Source organism: Pelobates fuscus, chromosome 1 (assembly GCF_036172605.1).
Source record: "Pelobates fuscus isolate aPelFus1 chromosome 1, aPelFus1.pri, whole genome shotgun sequence".
Lineage (NCBI taxonomy): Eukaryota > Metazoa > Chordata > Amphibia > Anura > Pelobatidae > Pelobates > Pelobates fuscus.
The window spans coordinates 496,032,986-496,057,505 of NC_086317.1; the positions used below are offsets into that span (position 1 = coordinate 496,032,986).

The 24,520-nt window shown below is 45.8% G+C and overlaps 1 protein-coding gene across 3 annotated transcripts in view; it reads right to left on the bottom strand.

Moving 5' to 3' along the window:
* Window positions 1-22,869, bottom strand: part of LOC134573618 (FH2 domain-containing protein 1-like) — a 97,221-nt gene extending 74,352 nt beyond the window's left edge. The window contains exons 1-2 of one of the 3 annotated variants that reach the window (XM_063433406.1): window positions 22,797-22,869; window positions 6,778-7,296 (exon numbers count right to left, since the gene is read on the bottom strand). In XM_063433406.1, the coding sequence (XP_063289476.1) occupies window positions 6,778-7,212 (435 nt within the window). In that variant the 5' untranslated portion in view covers window positions 7,213-7,296; window positions 22,797-22,869. The other 2 variants (XM_063433419.1, XM_063433413.1) reach the window with 2 other exon arrangements.
* Between the last annotated feature and the right edge of the window lie 1,651 nt (window positions 22,870-24,520).

The window sequence follows — 24,520 nt, forward strand, 5'->3', positions numbered from 1 at the left end:
GGAGGCTGGATTAACCCTCATTATAAACATAGCAGTTTCTCTGAAACTGCTATGTTTATAAAAAAAATGGGTTGACCCTAGAGGGACCTGGCACCCAGACCACTTCATTAAGCTGAAGTTGTCTGGGTGCCTAGAGTGGTCCTTTAAGTCGCAGCTTGAAAGAGGAATTAGTTTGTGGGGAAGGGATTTTTATTGTTCCTTACTTTTTTCTGATTGGTTGTTTACTCTCTGTGTTAATGTGCTTCTGTGTAGTTCTAGTAAAGAGAGACTTAAGCAAATAGTCGCCTCCTGTCATTAGTAAAATTAAGATTATAGTTACACTAAAGCTATCATAATCTACAATTCGTATTCCCTAATTGACGATGTGGCGGAACAGACCTCACCACGTGTTCTTGGAGGGGGCTGCTTGCCCGCCTCCTACCTTCTGACTATGGCCCTGGGATATTTGGCATTTGAAAACACTATTTGTGCCCTGTGACAAAACTGGAGATTGTGCACAAATATGACTATTGTCCATATTTTTTATGATTCCCTTTGTTTGTTGCACTGTTCCCCATGTGTTTCATCTGTTGGTTCGGCTGGATAGACTACCAGACAAACTGTGGAGTTACTGGGTGGCCACCATTTCATGTATCAGAGGCACATGGTGAGAACAATGGATGAAGCACATGGTGAGAACAATGGATGGCGGCCATTTTAACTCACAGACATTGTTTAGACTTTTCTACACGGTGCCATCTCGCTGGTATTTGGTGCACATCGTGCAGTAGTTTTAAACTATACATCAGGGGACACATTATACAGTAATTATTTTTTTATATAATCTGTTTATGTTCTGCGTAATCTGCATTAAACTGTATCTTCCAAACTACTGAACGGATCTGGGTGAATTTTGCATATGTGGTTCACCCAGATCCCCCGCATGTTTTGGGGTCACTGTAATATGTATTATAATACTGTATTTTCCTGCCTGTGATAAGTTAGTCTATTGTATCACAGGCAGAGGGGAGGATTTCTTATGTAATGACTGGGAGTATTAGCTGTGTTGTAATGTGTTGATTGGTTGTTCTTCAAAACCCTGTGGGCAGTACTATGTTTGTAGAATGTGAATAAAAGAGGCTGTATGTGCCAGTACAGTCAGTTCTTCTTGACCCTCAACACGTAGTCTGGTCTCGTTATTGGAGGGAACTGCTATAATCACACTGGGGATTGCTATGCTCTGCATACTCCCTTGAGCTTTAATCACTTAGCTCTTAAGAGCTGTTCCTGTTACACCCTCCTGGAGGAGAGGTCTTCCCCACACGGTCCTGGAGGACAGAAGCTGATCCAGGGTGGACAGAAGACGGTGAGACTCCAGTTAAGCTACGGCGGTTGTGGAGTCTGCAGTGGTTGTGGTGTCCGGTGCGGTGCTTGTGGTCCTCGGCGCAAACTAGGAAACTTCCATCAACGGAAGGTACTCGGTCGGAGTACGGGGAGTTCCGTTACAGACGGGATACTTATTAGATAATCCGGCCTTGGAAAAGGTGGTCAATTGTTCAGTGGGTTTGACTCTGTTTTCTGACCATGCACCGGTACGGTTGGAGACAACTTTAAGGGGAGGGCTCCATGGAGATTTTATAAATCTTTGCTAGATGATCCATAATTTGCGGTTAATTTAAAATTGTAGATATGGGATTTCTTTAGCATATATTTTGCCTCTGATATTTCCTCTTCCATGCTATGGTTGATTCACAAATCAGATTATAAGGGTTTGTTGATCAGACAAGCATCGTTTCTGAGGAGGAAATCCCAGACAAAATTGCTTGACTGGATGTGACAGATGCAAAAACTAACCAGATAAAACCAGTTGGCCCTCTCCACAGATCAGGGAACTCCAATTGCAGATTGCATCTAATCTATGAGTGGATTACCAGACTGAGGAAAGTTCTAGACTTGTTACACATATTAAATAAATCTAACAAATGGGGGGTTATCCTACTATCTACAGAGAAGCATTTGACCGCCTCAGTTGGGCCGTCCTGGAGGTATGTGCAAATCTGCATTTCCCAACGATTACTCAGTCTACACCGCAGGTTCATTCAGTTTGTGTGGAACATGAGGAGACCACGAGCAGCTAATGTTTTACAACATCCTCTACTGGAAGGAGAATTGAGGTTCCTGAATTTTCAGGCATATAGACAGGCCAGCATATTAGAAGGTGCGGTGGCAGCTCATCAGGAACAGGGAGTGTCTCAGTGGGTTCACATTGAAGCCACTCGGTCCATATAGAAAAGCTTGCATTTTGTCTGCTGGATCTTAAAGGCAACTAGACCAAGCACGTGGGATTGGCTTCAGACCAAAATGGATGGCCATTTTGTGGCACACAGAGTTTTAAGTTGCAAGGTTCTAAACCACTTTCCTTAGCAACTCATATTCGAGTCCCAACATATTTAATACCCATTTTGGCTTATCAGTCAGAACATGAATGTGACAGACCCTCTGCCCCTGATTTTTAAACCTTGAAAAACTCTGTTCGTTTAAAACCATTCGTCTAAAATGAATGAACCTTTATTGGGCTAAGAGCCGTTCGAATAATGAATTTCCTGCCGAACGACCGACCACCCAGTACAGAGTGCACCCATAAACCTCCCTGACTGTATTAACACCCCCAAAACCACGAACACCCCAACGTTCTAATTGATCAACAGGTCGGTCAGTGTTCATCTGTACGAACACGTGGTGGTGGCCATTTTGTTTAGTCGAACGCACTCAGCTGTGTTTTGTCGTCGATCGCGTGGAACTATTTTCGGCTACTATTTCCATGAACACCGCTGAGACTTCTACCATTTTTTATTATTGCCATTTATATAGCGCCAACAGATTCCGTAGCGCTTTACAATATTATGAGAGGGGGATTTAACTATAAAGAGGACCCTGCTCAAACGAGCTTACATTCTATACCATCCATGCGTTCGGCTAAAATCATCCGAAAAGAGCGCTATTTCTGGAGCACAAACACCCAAACAGGACGCATCTAATGACAGTAAGCACGAACCGATCTGTTCATGCAATTTGGACTTTATTTGAAGGAGAAGATAGACCGGCCGCACAGCCTGAATCTGTGGAACTGTTTTGGGTATGAAAACATGCGTGTGGTCGGTCAAAAGAGACTTCCATCTATCTCCCGAACCGATTGTTATGATTTTTGGATATGTTTGTTCCCTAATTATGCTGGTTCAGAAAATATAAGTTTTATTGAAATGGCATGCATAATTTTGATATTATAAAAACTGAGTAAAAAGTATATTATTTTTGCTTGGGGGATAATTGAGCTGATACAGCAATTAATTCAATTATGTCCCAAGCAGAGGGCATGAATGTACAGTAAGGAATGGGAGTGTAACTGTGTAACTGTAAATAATTGGTTGTTAAGTTTGTGTCTTCAGTGCCCAACAAGGTCCACGTGGGTGGTCACCTTGTATAAGAGAAATGCTTGTGTGCTCATTAAATTAGTTCTACTTCACCCTCAATCTAGAGTCTTGTCTCTTATTGGGAGAAACCGCTATACAGCTATAATACTAGCTCTTTTAAGAGCTTACCAACTTGGAAGACTACTGGATGCTGAGAATACCCCTCACTCATCAGGAGAAGGACACCCTCTAGCGGTGGGAACCCCTCTACTCATCGGGATAACCGCTACAATGAAATTCCATTATAATCTAACAGTAGTTCTTTGTCTGCACCAGGAACATGGAGTTTGGAAAGAAGGATTTTACTTCAAGGGCCGAGACAAATTTAGAAAGGTTATGCTTGAGCTTAGTATCTAGATGTCGAGTCTAATCATAAGGGCACCGGGAACAAAAAAAAATAAAAAAATACAAATTGAGAGGTCCTCAGGAATCGCATTTGTGTCTGTATGGGAGAAAGAGCTAGGTTACCAGGTGGATGACTCCCTATGGCACAAGGCCTTCATGGCCCAAAGGGGGATGACATCTTGTGTGTCCCACCTTCAGGTAGGCAGGAAGATTATTGATAGGCGATACTTAGTCCCGACCAGGTTACATAGTTACACAGCTGAAAAGAGACTTGCGTCCATCAAGTTCAACCTTACTCACATTTGTTTTTTCTGTTGATCCAAAAGAAGGCAAAAAACCCAGTCTGAAGCGTTTGCAATTTTGCAAGAAACTAGGAAAAATTCCTTCTTGACCCCAAAATAGCAGTCAGATGTCTCCTTGGATCAAGCAGCTATTATCCCACTAATTAGAAATGATATCCCTGTATGTTGTGTTTTGGGAAGTATTTCTCGTGAATTAGGTTATAATATACCGTATATACTCGAGTATAAGCATTTTTTGTGCTGAAAAACCCCAACTCGGCTTATACTCGAGTCAATTGTCTGTATTATGGCAATTTGCATTGCCATAATACAGACAGGGGCTGTGGGGGCTGCAGAGAGCATTTACTTACCTGTCCTGCAGCTCCTGTCAGCTCTCTCCTCCTCCGCGCCGTCCGTTCAGCACCTCGGTCAGCTCCCAGTGTAAATGGCTCTCGCGAGACTTACAGTGTGAGCTGACAGAAGAGCTGACCGGACGGCGCGGAGGAGGAGAGAGCTGACAGGAGCTGCAGGACAGGTAAGTAAATGCTCTCTGCAGCCCCCACAGCCCCTCCCCCACTGAACTGCCAATGCTGGACCACCAGGGAAGGAGAGCCCCCCCTCCCTGCCATATATCAAGCAGGGAGGGGGGACAAAAAAAAGAAATATTAATAAAATAAAATAAATAAAATAATAATTACATTAAATAAAAAATAATAAAAAATATTAAAATAATTAAAAAAATATAACAATATAATTGCCCACCCCCCACCAAGGCTCTGCCACACTGCACACATACACACACACGCGCTGCACTCATACACACGCGCTGCACTCATACACACGCGCTGCACTCATACACACGCGCTGCACTCATACACACGCGCTGCACTCATACACACGCGCTGCACTCATACACACGCGCTGCACTCATTATACACACACTGTAAATAAATATTCAATTAATATATATTTTTTAGGATCTAATTTTATTTAGAAATTTACCAGTAGCTGCTGCATTTCCCACCCTAGTCTTATACTCGAGTCAATAAGTTTTCCCAGTTTTGGGGGGTAAAATTAGGGGCCTCGGCTTATATTCGGGTCGGCTTATACTCGAGTATATACGGTAGGTTAGCATTTAGTAATTAAAAAAAAAAAAACAGAGTGAGGAAGACAGAATGATCTATAAGATTAGGCAGAAAGAGGCTAAGCAAGTTATAAGAGCTTCCAAATCACACACAGAAGAGAAAATAGCACAGTCAGTAAAAAAAAAAAAAAAAAGGGGGCAAAAAACATTTTTAGATACATAAATGAGAAAAGGAAAGTAAAACAAGGATCAATTAGATTAAAAACAAAAGAAGGAAGGTATGTAGAAGAGGATAAAGGTCTAACATTTGCAATACTGAGTGCAAAACTTGCACATAAATGTATGATAAAACCGTCATTTTGAGCATAGATTGCTGTTCAGATAAACATGGACATGACATTTATGCAAAATTACACCATTTTTATTTTTGATTTATATAAATATCAAAGGAATGAAAAGCATTGGGTGATCTCTTATTACACAGAGTCGAGGTAACTTATTCAGCTTACTTTGTATCGGTCTGAGGGTGTGGTTGGATCTTGCTGAAATACAGGGAAAGGCTTCAGCATAAAGAAGTCTCTCCAGGTCGAACAGCAGATGTCCCAACAGTCGGAAATGTTAGTACAAATCAAAATTATACATTGTTTTCCCACCCACAGTAGGTTTGCCAGAATTACTGGGTTATTCATTAAACACCAGATTTTGTCCATAGGGCCAAAATCCGGTGAAAATGACCAAACTCCGACCACGTTGGCAATTTACCTATTTACGAATACCTAATGCGTTCAGGATTTTTTGATACGTCCAACAGAATCGGTATCATTTGCTTGGAAGCAAGAACTGGAGATTTAACAATGACCGCATGGCGACCTGGCAGAGATACTCAGTCAGAGTACAAGAGCTCCGTCACATTAGGTTTTTTATTTGAGGGTTTTTTTCACGTGGTGGCTGGCTAGCGTTGGCCACGAACCACATAATTAGCCGTCACACTGCCAAGGGTTTTTAACTATTTGTCCACTGGCTGCTAGTGCTCTCAGTGGCCAGATTTTAAGCCTCTGGGCCCGAATGGGGGAGGTGTTATGAATTCCCTCTCCAGGAATTCCCTCTTCCCCTCTCCTGCTACAGAACTTGCAGAAGGGGTGAAATTTTAATGAATTTTTATATATATATATATATATATATATATATATATATATATATATATATATATATATATATATATATTTTTCTTGTTCAAGTACATTCCCCTTTAAGTGTGATTTCTGGTTATGACTAGAACTGTTATAATCTGCTATTTTAACCCCTTAAGGACCAAACTTCTGGAATAAAAGGGAATCATGACATGTGACACATGTCATGTGTCCTTAAGGGGTTAAACCCTGGCTAGTTATTTGTTCTCTAATATCATGAGGATACTAATTTATGGATTTTCTGTTCTTTGGCCTCCCTGGCAGTCCCTTTCCTAGTCTGACATCCAGTCTGTGAGAAGGGTCATACACTGAATGGTACAGGTCCCACATGTCCACACAGTGCACGGAATCTGTGCCAGTCGTGGCTCAAAGTATCACAGATGAAATAAGTCTCACTTACACGTTTGAGAAGGGAGAACCAAACTTACTTCTTGCTCCACAATTCCTAGTGCGGTTTGTGCCTTGAAACTTCGTCTTCCTTTTCCTCTTTGTTTATTCTGCTCCTCACGCTGGCCAAAAAGCTCTTCCATATGCGTGGTATCAATATGAAGGCTAGTCATATGTGGACCAGTTGTCCATAAATTAGGGCCCATCAACACACGCTCAGCAGGCAGGGGATCCCAGTTGAAATTCCGGAGTTTGGAACGACGGTCCCCATAATGTAAATTAGCATGAGATAAGTTGGGCATGGAAATACCATCAGATGCTGGTGGGGGCAGAGGAAAGCTTCGAGGTGGAGGGGGTGGTGGAGGTAATGAAAATAGTCCTAATAGAGGGGGTGGAGGAGGTGGGTGAGAAGGAGGAGTATGTGGCGGAGAAGGGGAATTTCTAGATGCTACCATGATGTGATCAGTTTCATCCATCAGTCCAGGGACAAAAGAAAGGAAGACAGGATGTATCAGATGTATCAAAAATTGTCTGCATCAGGACATTGTCATGTCAAGAACCTAAAAGCAAGAAAAGGAAATAAAAATCAGAATCTCTCACAACACTTAGTGATGTAAAGATAACACATTTCTTCATCCTAGCACAGACAGTATGTTCTGAAAATTCTTACCACTACCACCCCCACAGTACAGTACAGATAGAACTACTGAAACAATACTAAACCCCCAGTCACCTCTCTGCTCCCTCAGTCAGTGGTGTATTTTGGATTTGTGCTGCCCTAGGCATGACTAAATTTGGGCACCCCCAAAATCTAAATTTGCCCCCCCAATTTATGTCAAGGCCACTTTTTTGACTGACAGACACATGTCCTCATTGATACATGCACTGATATAACTTTCACTGACAGATACACAGTCACTGGCACACACATACAGTCATTGGCACACACTTTCACTGACAGACACACACTGACACACCCACTCACTGACAGGCACACACTCTCAGATACACATAAAATGACATACACACACTGACACACCCATTCTCACTGAAAGACACACACACACACACACACACACACACACACACACTTTCATTCACTCACAGACACACACTGACAGCTACACTCACTCACAGTAAGGTGGACAGCCCGAGAACACAAGGCATTTGTCTGGAAGCTCGGGGTGACATTTTTTGGCGCCCCCCCTGAAAGTGCCGCCCTAGGCAAATGCCTTGTTTGCCTTGTGGTAAATACATCCCTGCCCTCAGTTACAGCGTGGTCATTATATACTAAACCCCCAGCCACCTCTCTGCTCCCTCAGTTACAGCGTGGACATTATATACTAAACCCCCAGTCACATCTCTGCTCCCTCAGTTACAGCGTGGTCATTATATACTAAACCCCCAGCCACCTCTCTGCTCCCTCCAATACAGCGTGTTCATTATATACTAAACCCCCAGCCACCTCTCTGCTCCCTCAGTTACAGTGTGGTCATTAGTGTTGTCGCGAACCCGAAATTTTCGGTTCGCGAACGGCGAACGCGAACTTCCGCAAATATTCGCGAACCGGCGAACCGCCATTGACTTCAATGGGCAGGCGAATTTTAAAAACAACAGGGACTCTTTCTGGCCACAATAGACAATAGTGATGGAAAAGTTGTTTCAAGGGGACTAACACCTGGACTGTGGCATGCCAGAGCGGGATCCATGGCAAAACCCATGGAAAATTGCACAGTTGATGCAGAGTCTGCTTTTAATCCATAAAGGGCAGAAATCACCTAACATTGACACCTGTCCTCAAAGCCCCTGATACACACTGACACAGAGCAGAATAGAGACTGTTCCCCCTACATAGGGTCACTTGGCAGATATGGATTGACACCTGTCCTCAAAGCCCCTGATACACACTGACACAGAGCAGAATAGGGACTGTTCCCCCGACATAGGGTCACTTGGCAGATATGGATTGACACCTGTCCTCAAAACCCCTGATACACACTGACACAGAGCAGAATAGGGACTGTTTCCCCGACATAGGGTCACTTGGCAGATATGGATTGACACCTATCCTAATGATCCCTGATACACACTGACACAGAGCAGAATAGAGACTGTTCCCCCTACATAGGGTCACTTGGCAGATATGGATTGACACCTGTCCTCAAAACCCCTGATACACACTGACACAGAGCAGAATAGAGACTGTTCCCCCTACATAGGATCACTTGGCAGATATGGATTGACACCTGTCCTCAAAACCCCTGATACACACTGACACAGAGCAGAATAGGGACTGTTCCCCCTACATAGGGTCACTTGGCAGATATGGATTGACACCTGTCCTCAAAACCCCTGATACACACTGACACAGAGCAGAATAGGGACTGTTCCCCCTACATAGGGTCACTTGGCAGATATGGATTGACACCTATCCTAATGATCCCTGATACACACTGACACAGAGCAGAATAGAGACTGTTCCCCCTACATAGGGTCACTTGGCAGATATGGGTTGACACCTATCCTAATGATCCCTGATACACACTGACACAGAGCAGAATAGGGACTGTTCCCCCTACATAGGGTCACTTGGCAGATATGGATTGACACCTGTCCTCAAAACCCCTGATACACACTGACACAGAGCAGAATAGAGACTGTTCACCGTCCACAGAGACCATGATACACACTGACACAGAGCAGAATAGAGACTGTTCCCCCTACATAGGGTCACTTGGCAGATATGGATTGACACCTATCCTAATGATCCCTGATACACACTGACACAGAGCAGAATAGAGACTGTTCCCCCTACATAGGGTCACTTGGCAGATATGGATTGACACCTGTCCTCAAAACCCCTGATACACACTGACACAGAGCAGAATAGAGACTGTTCACCGTCCACAGAGACCATGATACACACTGACACAGAGCAGAATAGAGACTGTTCCCCCTACATAGGGTCACTTGGCAGATATGGATTGACACCTGTCCTCAAAACCCCTGATACACACTGACACAGAGCAGAATAGGGACTGTTCCCCCTACATAGGGTCACTTGGCAGATATGGATTGACACCTATCCTAATGATCCCTGATACACACTGACACAGAGCAGAATAGAGACTGTTCCCCCTACATAGGGTCACTTGGCAGATATGGATTGACACCTGTCCTCAAAACCCCTGATACACACTGACACAGAGCAGAATAGGGACTGTTCCCCCTACATAGGGTCACTTGGCAGATATGGATTGACACCTATCCTAATGATCCCTGATACACACTGACACAGAGCAGAATAGAGACTGTTCCCCCTAAATAGGGTCACTTGGCAGATATGGATTGACACCTGTCCTCAAAACCCCTGATACACACTGACACAGAGCAGAATAGAGACTGTTCCCCCTACATAGGGTCACTTGGCAGGTATGGATTGACACCTGTCCTCAAAGCCCCTGATACACACTGGGGGGAGCTACTGTCCTCCCCAACCCCTGCGCGGTGGGTGGGGGCCATAAATCACAATGGGGGGGCCTACTTTCCTCCCCCCCGGCCCCCATCCCTGCGCGGTGGGTGGGGGGCATAAATCACAATGGGGGGGGGGCCTACTTTCCTCCCCCCCGGCCCCCATCCCTGCGCGGTGGGTGGGGGGCATAAATCACAATGGGACGGACCTACTGATAGGAGTGGAGTATTTTTCATATCAGTTTAATACCTTCCGCGTTTTAGGCCAAGGTGGGAAGATGCTTAGACCACTGGTATATTGGTGCCATCTTGGAGGATTTTAATTTTTGGTTTGGTTTTTGAAGCCACAGTGCTGCACCAGTGGGCCTAAAAATTAGGCATGTACACATGCCTGAAAAATTTGGTATTGTTGCAGCCGCTGCTGTAGCAGCGGCCAGAAAAATTGATGTTTGTTTCACAGGCAGAAAGTGCCCTAAAACATGGCGGCTTGAACCCTAGTTGGTGGCGGATAAGTCACGCAAGTCAAACGTCATTCAGAGCTAAAATACAGCAGCGTGTGGACCATTTTTAGCCCAAGGCAGCTCATCTCATCAGGCCTTTTTTAAGCGAATGTATCGCCCAGTGTCAGTCCCTTCGGGATCCATCCCTCATTCATCTTAATAAAGGTGAGGTAATCTAGACTTTTTTGACCTAGGCGACTTCTCTTCTCAGTGACAATACCTCCTGCTGCACCGAAGGTCCTTTCTGACAGGACACTTGAAGCGGGGCAGGCCAGAAGTTCTATCGCAAATTGGGATAGCTCAGGCCACAGGTCAAGCCTGCACACCCAGTAGTCAAGGAATTCATCGCTCCTCAGAGTGTCGATATCTGCAGTTAAGGCGAGGTAGTCTGCTACCTGTCGGTCGAGTCGCTCTCGGAGGGTGGATCCCGAAGGGCTGTGGCGATGCATAGGACTTAAAAAGGTCCGCATGTCCTCCATCAACAACACGTCTTTAAAGCGTCCTGTCCTTGCCGGCGTGGTCGTGGGAGGAGGAGGAGGAGGATGACTTCCACCTCTCCCCCTGTTAGTTTCCCGTTGTGCTGTGACATCACCCTTATACGCTGTGTAAAGCATACTTTTTAATTTATTTTGCAAATGCTGCATCCTTTCCGACTTGTTGTAATTGGGTAACATTTCCGCCACTTTCTGCTTATACCGGGGGTCTAGTAGCGTGGACACCCAGTACAGGTCGTTCTCCTTCAGCCTTTTTATACGAGGGTCCCTCAACAGGCAGGACAGCATGAAAGACCCCATTTGCACAAGGTTGGATGCCGAGCTACTCATTTACCGTTCCTCCTCCTCACTGATGTCATTGAAGGTATGTTCTTCCCCCCAGCCACGTACAACACCACGGGTACCAGATAGGTGACAACGAGCACCCTGGGATGCCTGTTGTGGTTGGTCTTGCTCCTCCTCAAAGCCACATTCCTCCTCTGACTCCTCTTCCTCACAATCCTCTTCCAGCGTTGCCGCAGGTCCAGCAAGCGATGCTGATAAGGCTGTTTCTGGTGGTGATGGTGACCACAACTCTTCCTCTTCCTCTTCACGCTCATCTACAGCCTGATCCAGCACTCTTCGCAGGGCACGCTCCATGAAGAAAACAAATGGTATGATGTCGCTGATGGTGCCTTCGTTGCGACTGACTAGGTTTGTCACCTCCTCAAAAGGACGCATGAGCCTACAGGCATTGCGCATGAGCGTCCAGTAACGTGGCAAAAAAATTCCCAGCTCCCCAGAGGCTGTCCTAGCACCCCGGTCATACAAATATTCATTAACAGCTTTTTCTTGTTGGAGCAGGCGGTCGAACATTAGGAGTGTTGAATTCCAACGTGTAGGGCTGTCGCAAATCAAGCGCCTCACTGGCATGTTGTTTCGCCGCTGGATATCGGCAAAGTGAGCCATGGCCGTGTAGGAACGCCTGAAATGGCCACACACCTTCCTGGCCTGCTTCAGGACGTCCTGTAAGCCTGTGTACTTATGCACAAAGCGTTGTACGATCAGATTACACACATGTGCCATGCACGGCACATGTGTCAACTTGCCCAACTTCAATGCCGCTATCAAATTTTTTCCGTTGTCACACACCACTTTGCCGATATCCAGTTGCTGCGGAGTCAGCCACTTTTCCACCTGTGCGTTCAGGGCGGACAGGAGTGCTTGTCCGGTGTGACTCTCTGCTTTCAAGCAAGTCAAACCCAAGACGGCGTGACACTGCCGTATCCGGGATGTGGAATAGTACCTGGGGAGCTGGGGGGGTGCCGTTGATGTGGAGCAAGAAGCAGCGGCACAAGAGGACTCAGCCGAGGAGGTTATGGAAGAGGATGGAGTAGGAGGAGTAGAGGAGGTGGCAGCAGGACTGCCTGCAATTCGTGGCGGTGTCACCAACTCCTCTGCAATGCCACGCATTCCTTGCTTGTCAGCCGTCAGCAGGTTTACCCAATGCGCAGTGTAGGTGATATACCTGCCCTGACCATGCTTTGCAGACCAGGTATCAGTGGTCAGATGGACCCTTGCCCCAACACTGTGTGCCAGACATGCCATGACTTCCTTTTGCACAATCGAGTACAAGTTGGGGATTGCCTTTTGTGAAAAGAAATTCCGGCCGGGTACCTTCCACTGCGGTGTCCCAATAGCTACAAATTTTTTGAACGTCTCAGACTCAACCAGATTGTATGGTAAAAGCTGGCGGGCTAATAGTTCGGACAAGCCAGCTGTCAGACGCTGGGCAAGGGGGTGACTTGGTGACATTGGCTTCTTACGCTCAAACATGTCCTTGACAGACACATGACTGTGGGCAGATGAGCGGGAACTGCTCAAGGCGGGAGACGGAGTGGCGGATGGTTGAGAGGGGGCAAGAAGGACAGCAGTGGTTGACGTGGCTGAAGATGCTGGACCAGGAGGAGGATGGCGGCTTAGAGTAGGCGTGCTGCTTGTACTCATGTGTTGATCCCATAGGCGTTTGTGATGTGAGATCATGTGCCTACGCAAAGCAGTTGTACCTAGGTGGGTGTTGGACCTCCCACGACTCAGTTTCCTTTGGCACAGGTTGCAAATGGCATCGCTGTTGTCAGAGGCAAACACACAAAAAAAATGCCACACTGCTGAGCTCTGCAATGACGGCATTCTGGTGGTGGACACAGCATGCGTTGATTGGCGTGCTGTCGGGCTGACCCCGGGTGCCGATGCATGCTGTCTGACTGTGCCACTAGCTCCTTGCGATGACCCCCCCCTGCTTCCAACTCGTCTCCTCCTCCTCTCTGTCTCCCCATCTGAACTTTCGCCCTGTTCTTCTTCTTGCCGAGCGGGCACCCACGTGACATCCATGGACGCATCGTCATCATCAACCGCTTCGCTTGTATCTGACAACTCAGAAAAGGAAGCAGCCGCGGGTACAACATCATCATCATCACACCGTACCTCCATGTGTTTAATGCTGCCTGCCTGAGACATATCCCTGTTATCTACATCCTCTAGCAATAATGGTTGCGCATCACTCATTTCTTCAAACGGGTGTGTGAATAACTCCTCTGACATACCAAGTAAAGCGGCTGTGGTGCTAGTTTTCGTGGTGGCGGCAGGCGGGTGAGTGCTATCTTGAGAGGTGCCTGAAGCTAAGCTGGAGGAGGATGGTGCGTCAAGGTTCCGAGCGGAGGCTGTACAAGATTGGGTGTCCTGTGTTAGCCAGTCAACTAAGTCCTCAGAACTTTTCAAGTTCAGGGTACGTGGCTTCTGAAAACTAGGCATTATTCTAGGGCAAAAGGGAATCACAGCACCACGACCACGACGGCCCCTGCGGGGTTGCCTGCCTCTGCCTGTCATTTTTTTGGGGATTAGTGGTACTATGCGTGCAAGCTACTGTGAGACCAGATATGATTGGCAATGTGCACTGGAACAGTTCTGCAGAGCACACGCTGAAGGAAGGACTGACAGAGCCGCTTGAAGACAAGTAACTGCTATTCAATCTATAACAGTGAAAAACAAATTTTGGTTTTAAAAGCACGCTATAGAGACACCAGATATGATTGACAATGTGCACTGGAACAGTTCTGCAGAGCACACACTGTAGGCCTGAGACACCCGCTTGAAGACAAGTAACTGCTATTCAATCTATAACAGTGAAAAATAAATTTTGGTTTTAAAAGCACGCTATAGAGACACCAGATATGATTGGCAATGTGCACTGGAACAGTTCTGCAGAGCACACGCTGAAGGAAGGACTGACAGAGCCGCTTGAAGACAAGTAACTGCTATTCAATCTATAACAGTGAAAAACTAATTTTGGTTTTAAAAGCACGCTATAGAGACACCAGATATGATTGGCAATGTGCACTGGAACAGTTCTGCAGAGCACACACTGTAGGCCTGAGACACCCGCTTGAAGACAAGTAACTGCTATTCAATCTATAACAGTGAAAAACAAATTTTGGTTTTAAAAGCACGCTATAGAGACACCAAATATGATTGGCAACTGTCAAAGCACGCTGGAACAGGTCTACAGAGCACACTCTGAAGTAGGCCCGACACCCAGACGCTTGCAGACAACGAACTGATCTTCTATTACAGTGAAAAAAAAATGATTTCTTTAAAATCTAAAGCTTAAGCTATTGTTAAAACAGATATGAGTGGTGGCACTGACTGTGCAAATGGGCAAGGCATCCAACCTGACACAGAAGCTGGCAGGCAGGCAACTGCTCTTCTATTACAGTGAAAACAAATTATTTATTTTAAATGTAAAGCTTAACCAATTGTTAAAACAGATATGAGTGGTGGCACTGGGCAAGTAGGCACAGTATCCAATGTGAACCTCACACAGAAGCTGGCAGGCAGGCAACTGCTCTTCTATTACAGTGGAAACAAAATTTTGGTTGTAAAAGCACGCTATAGAGACACAAGATATGAGTGGCAACTGTCAAAGCACGCTGGCAGGGTTGTGCAGGGCACACGCTGAAGGAAGGCCTGACAGAGCCGCTTGAAGGACACTGACTGTCTGCTATTAGCTTACACTGGAAACCTTTTTTCTTTGTAAAAGCACGCTAAAGAGACACCAGATATGATTGGCAACTGTCAAAGCACGCTGGCACAGGTCTGCAGAGCACACGCTGAAGTAGGCCTGACACCCAGATGCTTGCAGACAACTAACTGATCTTCTATTACAGTGAAAAAAAATGATTTCTTTAAAATCTAAAGCTTAACCCCTTAAGGACCAAACTTCTGGAATAAAAGGGAATCATGACGTGTCAGACATGTCATGTGTCCTTAAGGGGTTAAGCTATTGTTAAAACAGATATGAGTGGTGGCACTGACTGTGCAAATGGGCAAGGCATCCAACCTGACACAGAAGCTGGCAGGCAGGCAACTGCTCTTCTATTACAGTGAAAAAAAATTATTTATTTTAAATCTAAAGCTTAACCAATTGTTAAAACAGATATGAGTGGTGGCACTGGGCAAGTGGGCACAGTATCCAATGTGAACCTCACACAGAAGCTGGCAGGCAGGCAACTGCTCTTCTATTACAGTGAAAAAAATTATTTATTTAAAATCTAAAGCTTAACCAATTGTTAAAACAGATATGAGTGGTGGCACTGACTGTGCAAATGGGCAAGGCATCCAACCTCACACAGAAGCTGGCAGGCAGGCAACTGCTCTTCTATTACAGTGAAAACAAATTATTTATTTTAAATGTAAAGCTTAACCTATTGTTAAAACAGATATGAGTGGTGGCACTGGGCAAATAGGCACAGTATCCAATGTGAACCTCACACAGAAGCTGGCAGGCAGGCACCTGCAATTGCATTACACAGGAAAAAAAAAAAAAAAAAAAGCCTGATGTTATAGCCCTAAAAAGGGCTTTTTGGGGTGCTGTCCTTACAGCAGAGATCAGATGAGTCCTTCAGGATTGTAGTGGACACTGAATACCCTAGCCTAGCTATCAATTTCCCTATCTAATCAGCAGCAGCTAAACTTTCCCTCCTCTCACTAAGCATGCATCTTCCGAATGAATCGAAAATGGATGCTGGGAGGGAGGTTGGAGGGTGTGGAAGGGAGAGAGTGCTGCTGATTGGCTGGAATGTGTCTGCTGACCGAGAGGCACAGGGTCAAAGTTTGCCCAATGATGACGAATAAGGGGCGGATCGAACTGCGCATGTGTCCGCCCGCCGCGGCGAACGCGAACACGCTAATTTCGCCGGGAACTGTTCGCCAGCGGACAGTTCAGTACATCACTAGTGGTCATTATATACTAAACCCCCAGCCACCTCTCTGCTCCCTCAGTTACAGCGTGGTCATTATATACTAAACCCCCAGCCACCTCTCTGCTCCCTCAGTTACAGCGTGGTCATTATATACTAAACCCCCAGCCACCTCTCTGCTCCCTCAGTTACAGCGTGGTCATTATATACTAAACCCCCAGCCACCTCTCTGCTCCCTCAGTTACAGCGTGGTCATTATATACTAAACCCCGAGCCACCTCTCTGCTCCCTCCGTCACAGCGTGGTCATTGTACACTAAACCCCCAGGCCCCTCTCTGCTCCTTCCAGAGGAGAGATGCAGGGTGAGACACATTGGGGAGAGCTGGGGGACAATGAGACACATTGGGGAGAGCTGGGGGAGAATGAGACACATTGGGGAGAGCTGGGGGAGAATGAGACACATTGGGGAGAGCTGGGGGAGAATGAGACACATAGGGGAGAGCTGGGGGAAAATGTGACACATTGGGGAGAGCTGGGGGAGAATGAGACACATTGGGGAGAGCTGGGGGAGAATGAGACACATTGGGGAGAGCTGGGGGAGAATGAGACACATTGGGGAGAGCTGGGGGAGAATGAGACACATTGGGGAGAGCTGGGGGAGAATGAGACACATTGGGGAGAGCTGGGGGAGAATGAGACACATTGGGGAGAGCTGGGGGAGAATGAGACACATTGGGGAGAGCTGGGGGAGAATGAGACACATTGGGGAGAGCTGGGGGAGAATGAGACACATTGGGGAGAGCTGGGGGAGAATGAGACACATTGGGGAGAGCTGGGGGAGAATGAGACACATTGGGGAGAGCTGGGGGAGAATGAGACACATTGGGGAGAGCTGGGGGAGAATGAGACACATTGGGGAGAGCTGGGGGAGAATGAGACACATTGGGGAAAGCTGGGGGAGAATGAGACACATTGGGGATGGCTGGGGGGGAATGAGACACATTTGTGATGGCTGGGGGGGAATGAGACACATTTGTGATGGCTGGGGGGGAATGAGACACATTTGTGATGGCTGGGGGGGAATGAGACACATTTGTGATGGCTGGGGGGGAATGAGACACATTTGTGATGGCTGGGGGGAATGAGACACATTGGGGAGAGTTGTGGGGGGAATGAGACACATTGGGGAGAGTTGTGGGGTGGAATGAGACACATTGGGGAGAGTTGTGGGGGGGAATGAGACACATTGGGGAGAGTTGTGAGGGGGAATGAGACATTGGGGAGAGTTGTGAGGGGGAATGAGACACATTGGGGAGAGTTGTGGGGGGGAATGAGACACATTGGGGAGAGTTGTGGGGAGGAATGAGACACATTGGGGAGAGTTGTGGGGAGGAATGAGACATTGGGGAGAGTTGTGGGGGGGAATGAGACACATTGGGGAGAGTTGTGGGGGGGAATGAGACACATTGGGGAGAGTTGTGGGGGGGAATGAGACACATTGGGGAGAGTTGTGGGGGGGAATGAGACACATTGGGGAGAGTTGTGGGGGGGAATGAGACACATTGGGGAGAGTTGTGGGGGGGGGGAATGAGACACATTGGGGAGAGTTGTGGGGGGGGAATGAGACACATTGGGGAGAGTTGTGGGGGGGGAATGAGACACATTGGGGAGAGTAGGGGGGAATAAGACACATTGGGGAGAGCAGGGGGGAATAAGACACATTGGGGAGAGCAGGGGGGAATAAGACACATTGGGGAGAGCAGGGGGGAATAAGACACATTGGGGAGAGCAGGGGGGAATAAGACACATTGGGGAGAGCAGGGGGGAATAAGACACATTGGGGAGAGCAGGGGGGAATAAGACACATTGGGGAGAGCAGGGGGGAATAAGACACATTGGGGAGAGCAGGGGGGAATAAGACACATTGGGGAGAGCAGGGGGGAATAAGACAATTCAGTAATTTACCATAACTACTGCTGGCAATAATAGTTCCCTGTGATAAACTGCATCCAGATGTATGATCGGTTGCCTAAAACAGCTCGAGGTGGATATTGTAGAACATGATTATTAGTGAGGAACACAGCAATAGCTGAATATGTGTATGCCTACCATTACAAAAGATAGCACCTGGGCCAGTCCTTCACCCAATCATCCGCTTCCCCGGCCTGTTCCTCACCCAATTCTGCAACCTGGCTCATCAACCAATCCCCACAACCCCGGCCCATCACCCAATCGCCGCAACACGGGCCGGTCCTTAACCCATAGCTTCTAACATTTCACATGAACAAAGAGGGGCAGTTAGTGGGATATGTTAAAAGATTACTGGGGGTATTCTTGCTGTGGAGCTCTGTTATACACACTGACATTACTGGGAGTAATTTTGCTGTGGAGCTCTGTTATACACTCAGACACATTACTGGGAGTGTTATTGCTGTGGAGCTCTGTTATACGCTCAGATAAATTACTGGGAGTATTATTGCTGTGGAGCTTTGTTATACACTCAGTCACATTACTGGGAGTATTATTACTGTGGAGCTCTGTTTTACGCTCAGACACATTACTGGGAGTATTATTGCTGTGGAGCTCTGTTATACACTCAGACACATTACTGGGAGTATTATTACTGTGGAGCTCTGTTTTACGCTCAGACACATTACTGGGAGTATTATTGCTGTGGAGCTCTGCTATACACTCAGACACATTACTGGGAGTGTTATTGCTGTGGAGCTCTGTTATACACTCAGACACATTACTGGGAGTATTATTACTGTGGAGCTATGTTATACACTCAGACACATTACTGGGAGTATTATTGCTGGGGGGCTCTGGGATACACCCAGACACATTACTGGGAGTATTATTACTGTGGAGCTCTGTCATACACTCAGACACATTACTGGGAGTATTATTGCTGTGGAGCTCTGCTATACCCTCAGACACATCACTGGGAGTATTATTGCTGTGGAGCTCTGCTATACACTCAGACACATTACTGGGAGTGTTATTGCTGTGGAGCTCTGTTATACACTCAGACACATTACTGGGAGTATTATTACTGTGGAGCTATGTTATACACTCAGACACATTACTGGGAGTATTATTGCTGGAGGGCTCTGGGATACACCCAGACACATTACTGGGAGTATTATTACTGTGGAGCTCTGTCATACACTCAGACACATTACTGGGAGTATTATTGCTGTGGAGCTCCGCTATACCCTCAGACACATCACTGGGAGTATTATTGCTGTGGAGCTCTGCTATACACTCAGACACATTACTGGGATTATTATTGCTGGGGGGCTCTGTGATACACCCAGACACATTACTGGGAGTATTATTGCTGTGGAGCTCTGTGATACACTCAGACACATTACTGGGAGTATTATTGCTGTGGAGCTCTGTGATACACTCAGACACATTACTGGGAGTATTATTGCTGTGGAGCTCTGAGATTCACTCAGACACATTACTGGGAGTATTATTGCTGTGGGGCTCTGTTATACACTCAGACACATTACTGGGAGTATTATTGCTGTGGAGCTCTGTTATACACCCAGACACATTACTGGGAGTATTATTGCTGTGGATCTCTGTTATACACTCAGACACATTACTGGGAGTATTAGTGCTGTGGAGCTCTGTGATACACTCAGACACATTACTGGGAGTATTATTGCTGTGGAGCTCTGCGATTCACTCAGACACATTACTGGGAGTATTATTGCTGTGGGGCTCTGTTATACACTCAGACACATTACTGGGAGTATTATTGCTGTGGGGCTCTGTTATACACTCAGACACATTACTGGGAGTATTATTACTGTGGAGCTCTGTTATACACTCACACATTACTGGGAGTATTATTGCTGTGGAGCTCTGTTATACACCCAGACACATTACTGGGAGTATTATTGCTGTGGAGCTCTGTTATACACCCAGACACATTACTGGGAGTATTATTACTGTGGAGCTCTGTTATACACTCACACATTACTGGGAGTATTATTGCTGTGGAGCTCTGTTATACACCCAGACACATTACTGGGAGTATTATTGCTGTGGAGCTCTGTTATACACCCAGACACATTACTGGGAGTATTATTGCTGTGGGGCTCTGTTATACACTCACACATTACTGGGAGTATTATTGCTGTGGAGCTCTGTTATACACTCAGACACATTACTGGGAGTATTATTACTGTGGAGCTCTGTTATACACTCAGACACATTGCTGGGAGTATTATTGCTGTGGGGCTCTGTTATACACTCAGACACATTACTGGGAGTATTATTGCTGTGGAGCTCTGTGATACACTCAGACACATTACTGGGAGTATTATTGCTGTGGAGCTCTGAGATTCACTCAGACACATTACTGGGAGTATTATTGCTGTGGGGCTCTGTTATACACTCAGACACATTACTGGGAGTATTATTGCTGTGGAGCTCTGTTATACACCCAGACACATTACTGGGAGTATTATTGCTGTGGATCTCTGTTATACACTCAGACACATTACTGGGAGTATTAGTGCTGTGGAGCTCTGTGATACACTCAGACACATTACTGGGAGTATTATTGCTGTGGAGCTCTGTGATTCACTCAGACACATTACTGGGAGTATTATTGCTGTGGGGCTCTGTTATACACTCAGACACATTACTGGGAGTATTATTGCTGTGGGGCTCTGTTATACACTCAGACACATTACTGGGAGTATTATTGCTGTGGGGCTCTGTTATACACCCAGACACATTACTGGGAGTATTATTGCTGTGGAGCTCTGTTATACACTCAGACACATTACTGGGAGTATTATTGCTGTGGAGCTCTGTTATACACTCAGACACATTACTGGGAGTATTATTACTGTGGAGCTCTGTTATACACTCACACATTACTGGGAGTATTATTGCTGTGGAGCTCTGTTATACACCCAGCCACATTACTGGGAGTATTATTGCTGTGGAGCTCTGTTATACACCCAGACACATTACTGGGAGTATTATTACTGTGGAGCTCTGTTATACACTCACACATTACTGGGAGTATTATTGCTGTGGAGCTCTGTTATACACCCAGACACATTACTGGGAGTATTATTGCTGTGGGGCTCTGTTATACACTCAGACACATTACTGGGAGTATTATTGCTGTGGAGCTCTGTTATACACCCAGACACATTACTGGGAGTATTATTGCTGTGGATCTCTGTTATACACTCAGACACATTACTGGGAGTATTAGTGCTGTGGAGCTCTGTGATACACTCAGACACATTACTGGGAGTATTATTGCTGTGGAGCTCTGTGATTCACCCAGACACATTACTGGGAGTATTATTGCTGTGGGGCTCTGTTATACGCTCAGACACATTACTGGGAGTATTATTGCTGTGGGGCTCTGTTATACACCCAGACACATTACTGGGAGTATTATTGCTGTGGGGCTCTGTTATACACTCAGACACATTACTGGGAGTATTATTGCTGTGGGGCTCTGTTATACACCCAGACACATTACTGGGAGTATTATTGCTGTGGAGCTCTGTTATACACTCAGACACATTACTGGGAGTATTATTGCTGTGGAGCTCTGTTATACACTCAGACACATTACTGGGAGTATTATTACTGTGGAGCTCTGTTATACACTCACACATTACTGGGAGTATTATTGCTGTGGAGCTCTGTTATACACCCAGACACATTACTGGGAGTATTATTGCTGTGGAGCTCTGTTATACACCCAGACACATTACTGGGAGTATTATTACTGTGGAGCTCTGTTATACACTCACACATTACTGGGAGTATTATTGCTGTGGAGCTCTGTTATACACCCAGACACATTACTGGGAGTATTATTGCTGTGGGGCTCTGTGATACACTCAGACACATTACTGGGAGTATTATTGCTGTGGAGCTCTGTTATACACTCAGACACATTACTGGGAGTATTATTGCTGTGGACCTCTGTTATACACTCAGACACATTACTGGGAGTATTATTGCTGTGGGGCTCTGTTATACACTCAGACACACTAACAATACGGAGCTCCTAGAAAAGAGGAACAGAGGGATTTGGGGTGAAAATAGGGATAATTGGTGGGGTATCACCTATTCACCACACCCTAAGAAGGTCCTTCATTAAATCACTCCAGTTCAGGTACATCCCTTATTTAAAAACCAAAACCCGTGTAGGTCCCTCACCAAATTATTCCCTTCCAAGCATGCCACTCGCCAAAATAATTCCAGTTGACTCCCATATGTTATTTACCTCACTATTGTCCCTCACACAAGCACTTACTTTTCACCAAGCAACATGTTTATCCCACTCAAACTTTCCACTACTCACCCAGAGCTGCAAAGCCCTCCTACACCCTGAGGTGGATTCAGGCCTAAAGGTCAAAGAGGCAAACATACAAAACCTGGGCCAAGGAATACCTGGAATAAGACCAGAAACCAGAAAAAAAAAAAAAAAAAAAAGCTTTGGCAAACCTCAAAACATGGAGCTAGTATGTTAAACCCTAAAACCTGGGTCTGGAAGATATACCCAATACCAGGACCTTGTATACTAAATCCTAAAACCTGGGTCTGGAAGATATACCCAATACCAGGACCTTGTATACTAAACCCTAAAACCTGGGTCTGGAAGATATACCCAATACCAGGACCTTGTATACTAAACCCTAAAACCTGGGTCTGGAAGATATACCCAATACCAGGACCTCGTATACTAAACCCTAAAACCTAGGTCTGGAAGATATACCCAATACCAGGACCTTGTATACTAAACCCTAAAACCTGGGTCTGGAAGATATACCCAATACCAGGACCTCGTATACTAAACCCTAAAACCTGGGTCTGGAAGATATACCCAATACCAGGACCTTGTATACTAAACCCTAAAACCTGGGTCTGGAAGATATACCCAATACCAGGACCTTGTATACTAAACCCTAAAACCTGGGTCTGGAAGATATACCCAATACCAGGACCTTGTATACTAAACCCTAAAACCTGGGTCTGGAAGATATACCCAATACCAGGACCTCGTATACTAAACCCTAAAACCTGGGTCTGGAAGATATACCCAATACCAGGACCTTGTATACTAAACCCTAAAACCTGGGTCTGGAAGATATACCCAATACCAGGACCTTGTATACTAAACCCTAAAACCTGGGTCTGGAAGATATACCCAATACCAGGACCTCGTATACTAAACCCTAAAACCTGGGTCTGGAAGATATACCCAATACCAGGACCTTGTATACTAAACCCTAAAACATAGGTCTGGAAGATATACCCAATACCAGGACCTCGTATACTAAACCCTAAAACCTGGGTCTGGAAGATATACCCAATACCAGGACCTTGTATACTAAACCCTAAAACATAGGTCTGGAAGATATACCCAATACCAGGACCTTGTATACTAAACCCTAAAACCTGGGTCTGGAAGATATACCCAATACCAGGACCTCGTATACTAAACCCTAAAACCTGGGTCTGGAAGATATACCCAATACCAGGACCTTGTATACTAAACCCTAAAACCTGGGTCTGGAAGATATACCCAATACCAGGACCTCGAATACTAAACCCTAAAACCTGGGTCTGGAAGATATACCCAATACCAGGACCTCGTATACTAAACCCTAAAACCTGGGTCTGGAAGATATACCCAATACCAGGACCTCGTATACTAAACCCTAAAACCTGGGTCTGGAAGATATACCCAATACCAGGACCTCGTATACTAAACCCTAAAACCTGGGTCTGGAAGATATACCCAATACCAGGACCTTGTATACTAAACCCTAAAACATAGGTCTGGAAGATATACCCAATACCAGGACCTCGTATACTAAACCCTAAAACCTGGGTCTGGAAGATATACCCAATACCAGGACCTCGAATACTAAACCCTAAAACCTGGGTCTGGAAGATATACCCAATACCAGGACCTTGTATACTAAACCCTAAAACCTAGGTCTGGAAGATATACCCAATACCAGGACCTAGTATACTAAACCCTAAAACCTGGGTCTGGAAGATATACCAAATACCAGGACC